This window comes from Oncorhynchus mykiss, chromosome 12 (genome assembly GCF_057628025.1).
Source record: "Oncorhynchus mykiss isolate SJ-2025 chromosome 12, ASM5762802v1, whole genome shotgun sequence".
Taxonomy (NCBI): Eukaryota; Metazoa; Chordata; class Actinopteri; order Salmoniformes; family Salmonidae; genus Oncorhynchus; species Oncorhynchus mykiss.
Window position 1 is genome coordinate 24,103,857 of NC_143033.1, and position 4,043 is coordinate 24,107,899.

Here is a 4,043-nt window from a genome sequence, read left to right on the forward strand (position 1 = left end):
TTAAATCATAGTTAAAAGAAAACAGAAATAATTGTTTTTCTAAAAGAAATAACAACTGGCAGAAAGCTTAAGAAATATGATTAATCAAAATTTTGCTAAAGAACAAAAACAAAATGGAATCTAACAATTTAGATAGGTGAAAAAACAATAGCTAGCGTCGTTGCTTTTCTCTCAGTCTTATTTGCCTGTACAGTTTTACAAATATTGGTGACAGTGTCTTTTGAAAATGATTTTCTGGCCTGTGATATGGCCATCACAAATATTTTCAAATAAAGTGTTATAATAATAGAGCACGGGAGAACCCGCTGCCTTTTACCATCATGGCCTTTCTCTTGCATTTCAAAGATCATGGTACTCTATCTTTTACCTGATCTATTGCGCTATATTCTACTACATTCCTTTCAAATGGTACCAATAATATACATATCCATGCTTAAGGGCCTGAGCTACAGGCAGTTAGATTTGGGTATGTCATTTTAGGCGAATACTGGGAAAAAAGGGGGCTAATCCTTAAGAGGTGTTACCCATAATTGCACATTCTTACATTAACCCTCAACGTCTTACACGATACACCATTAACTTAGACCTGAACATAATCTGATATTATGGAATAATTTAACTACACTTTCTAAACAACATATAAAATGATTCATGAAGTTCTCATTGCACTATACTTTTACATAACATGGAACTACAATCAATTAATAACAAGCTTATGCATTCTGCAATGAATCAGTCATTCCAATCCTTCCAAATCAAACTGTATCAACATCAAATTCTGAATCAATACCACATGTACCTATAATGACAGCTGTTAACTGAACCTTTCTCAGAATGAAATTCTACATCAGTGTATTGTTACATTAAATAAGTAATCTATATTTGTCAAATTTAGGAATAAAAATGCAGGAACTATGACCGCCTTAACTTCAGAGTTAAAATATGTTTAGCTGTCACTTTGAACCATGGATAAAAGAAAGCATAAATTATTGGATTAATTAAGGAATTAACAAATGGCAGAAAGCTTAAGTAATTTGATAATTGGTGAGAAAAAAAATGGATAAAAAAAATTGGAGTCCAACAAGATAGATAGGTGAAAACTACAATAGATAGAGTTTTTGCTGCTTTTCTCTCAGACTTATTTGACTGTACATTTTTAACACCAGACTTGGTGGCAGGCTCTTTTATAAATACCTTTCTGGCCTGTGATCTGGCGACAACAAATATTTTCAAATAAAGTGTTATAATAATTGAGCACGGGATAACACTTGAAAATAGAATGTCAATGATGCTCCTCCAGATAAATTCTACAACAACAAAACATTCTTCCAAACACTGTCTGGGTACCTTCATATTAACATAGTTATTTAAAATAACAGCATTGTATATGATACAACAACACCAGGTTATTGATATACAACTAATTATTCTTGTTATTGTTATTTTTGAGTGGTACTTCAAGGGATCACACACAGCAACATAGCGGTCAATAGATATCAAGATCAAATTGCCCATAGATAAAGAGAGACATAAATAATTGATATATAGAGAAATCACACAGAAATATTTCCCATAGAACCAACATGATTCCATTACTGTTACAGCCACTACTGGTATCACAATCAGTCCCACCAGGAAATCTGCCACCGCCAGAGAAAGGATGAGCAGGTTGGTTGGAGTGTGGAGCTTCTTGAAGTGAGAGACGGAGATGATCACCAGTACGTTCAAAAATACTGTAACCGCTGAAGTCAATGAGATGAAGATGTACAGTGTTATGTAAATAGATGTCGATAGCAAAGCCTTTCTGCAAGAAGAGTTTTGGTCTGGAAAACAGTATTGAGCATCTTCGTGTTCCTCCATTTGTAATGGGTAAAAATGGGCGAGTTCTTGCTTGGTCCTGTGTGTGACACTGTCAGGTCAACTTTCTGACAAACTCTGAGCTCTGTCTCTCTATTTATCCCAGAGTGACTGACAGACACTCCCCTCCTCAGAGTCTCTCTGCACACACACCACGAAAACATAAACACGTGAGCACACTACTGCTCGAACGGTCTGATTAGCAAATTTGTGAATCCGTGATGTGATGCATGACAGGAGTGGATGTTGCTGTGTCCACACAGCCTGTCCTTCAGCCTTACTGATTAGTTTAGATTAAATAGTTTAATAGCCACATGTACAGTGTACAGTGAAATTATTGAGCTCCGAGCTCCAACATTGCAGGACAAAGTTAAGTAAAACAATGTAAATGATAAAAAATAACATTTGATATGTTTTAACTGTACTTATTAACAACTGTAGCGATGATACATGTCCACTGGGATGGGGGCATGGTAAAACGTCTGTTGATGGCGGGGGGAACAGCAGAGGGGGTGGAGGAAGACTGGGGTTGGGGGAATGGTAAATGTCCATGGAGAAGCAGCAGAGGGGGTGGGGGAGGATTACTGGGGAGCAGAGGGGAGAGACAGAGGGAGAAGGTAGCTGACGAGTGACCTCTATTCAGCAGCCTGATGGTCTGTATTTAGAAGATTTTTGCCAGTCTTACAGTTTTTGCATGGTACTCCTATACTGCCAGTGTCTGATTGATGGAAACAGGGAGAACAGGCCATGGCTCGGGTGGCTGGAGTCCCTGGTGATCTTCTTGGGCTTCTTGCGACACCTGGTGTTGTAGGTGTCTTGGATGGAAGGCAGTGTGCACCCAATTGCGCATTTGGCTGAGCGTACCATTGTCTGTATCGCCTGTAGTGCACTTGCTGAAGAAGACACCACAGCAATTCTTCAACCTCAGGATTCTGAAGAAATTTGGCCTGTTCCCGAGGGCCCTCACAGTTTTCTACAGGAGCACCGCCGACGGCATACTGCATCACAGCCTGGTACGGCTGTCTATGTGGTTTGAATACTTTCAGAATATACTGTATGAACAAATTAGGGGCAAGAACAGCTCAAATAAGCAAAGAGAAATGACAGTCCATCATTAATTTAAGACATGAAGGTCCAAAAAAATGTCAAGAACTTTTAAAGTTTCTTCAAGTGCAGTCACAAAAACCATCAAGTGCTATGATGGATCTGGCCCTCATGAGGACCGCCACAGGAAAGGAAGACCCAGATTTACCTCTGCTGCAAAGAATAAGTTCATTAAAGTTACCAGCCTCAGAAATTGCAGCCCAAATAAATGCTTCACAGAGTTCAAGTAACAGACACATCTCAACATCAACTGTTCAGAAGAGACTCCATGAATCAAGCCTTCATGGTCGAATTTCTGCAAAGAAAGTACTGCTTAAAACTTCTTGGTCCTACTTGAGACGTCTGCGTCTCAAGTAGGCACCTGGAAATGCAAATGCGCTACGCTAAATGCTAAATGTACTCGTTAAAACTCAAACTTTCATTAAAATAGACATGTAGGGTATTGAAATAAAGCTACACTCGTTGTGAATCTAGCCAACGAGTCAGATTTTTAAAATGCTTTTCGGCGAAAGCATGAGAAGCTATTATCTGATAGCATGCACCCCCCAAAATACCAGCACGACACGTAAACAACAGATTTTGCGGTAGCCGGCGCTACCCAAAACGCAGAAATAAAATATAAAACATTCATTACCTTTGATGATATTCTTTGTTGGCACTCCTATATGTCCCATAAACATCACAAATTGGTCTTTTTCCCGATTAAATCCGTCCATGAATGCCCAAAATATCCATTTGTATGGCCTGTCTGCATCACGCAACGTCATGTTTAAAAATGATATAAGTTGCCTATATTCTTTGACAAAAAACTTCAACCTACTTTTATAACCCAACTTTAGGTATTTGTAAACGTTAATAAGCGATCAAATTGATCACTGGGAGATCTGTATTCAATAGCAGCTACAAAAGAAAACAGTGTCCATTTTTCAATCTTCCAAAATCGATTGAGGTAGGCTGGATGGAATCAATGATCTATTCGTAATGTCTCAATGGATTTTTGTCAATGAAAATGACGTTTTTGGCGACATCGTGTGGAAGCTGTAGGAATTGCATCCGTCTCCATATTAAATTTGGTTTCCTTT

The 4,043-nt window shown here is 38.5% G+C and overlaps 1 protein-coding gene across 1 annotated transcript; it reads right to left on the minus strand.

The window, feature by feature from the left end:
• Positions 1-912: 912 nt before the first annotated feature.
• On the minus strand, positions 913-1,860 carry LOC118937815 (trace amine-associated receptor 13c-like). Its single transcript, XM_036939495.2, has one exon. The coding sequence runs from the start codon at positions 1,858-1,860 to the stop codon at positions 913-915; it is 948 nt and encodes a 315-aa protein (XP_036795390.2).
• Between the last annotated feature and the right edge of the window lie 2,183 nt (positions 1,861-4,043).

Bases quoted from the DNA above. Each gene is read 5' to 3' on its own strand.
- LOC118937815 (XM_036939495.2), bottom strand. From the start codon at position 1,860: ATGGAGGAACACGAAGATGCTCAATACTGTTTTCCAGACCAAAACTCT.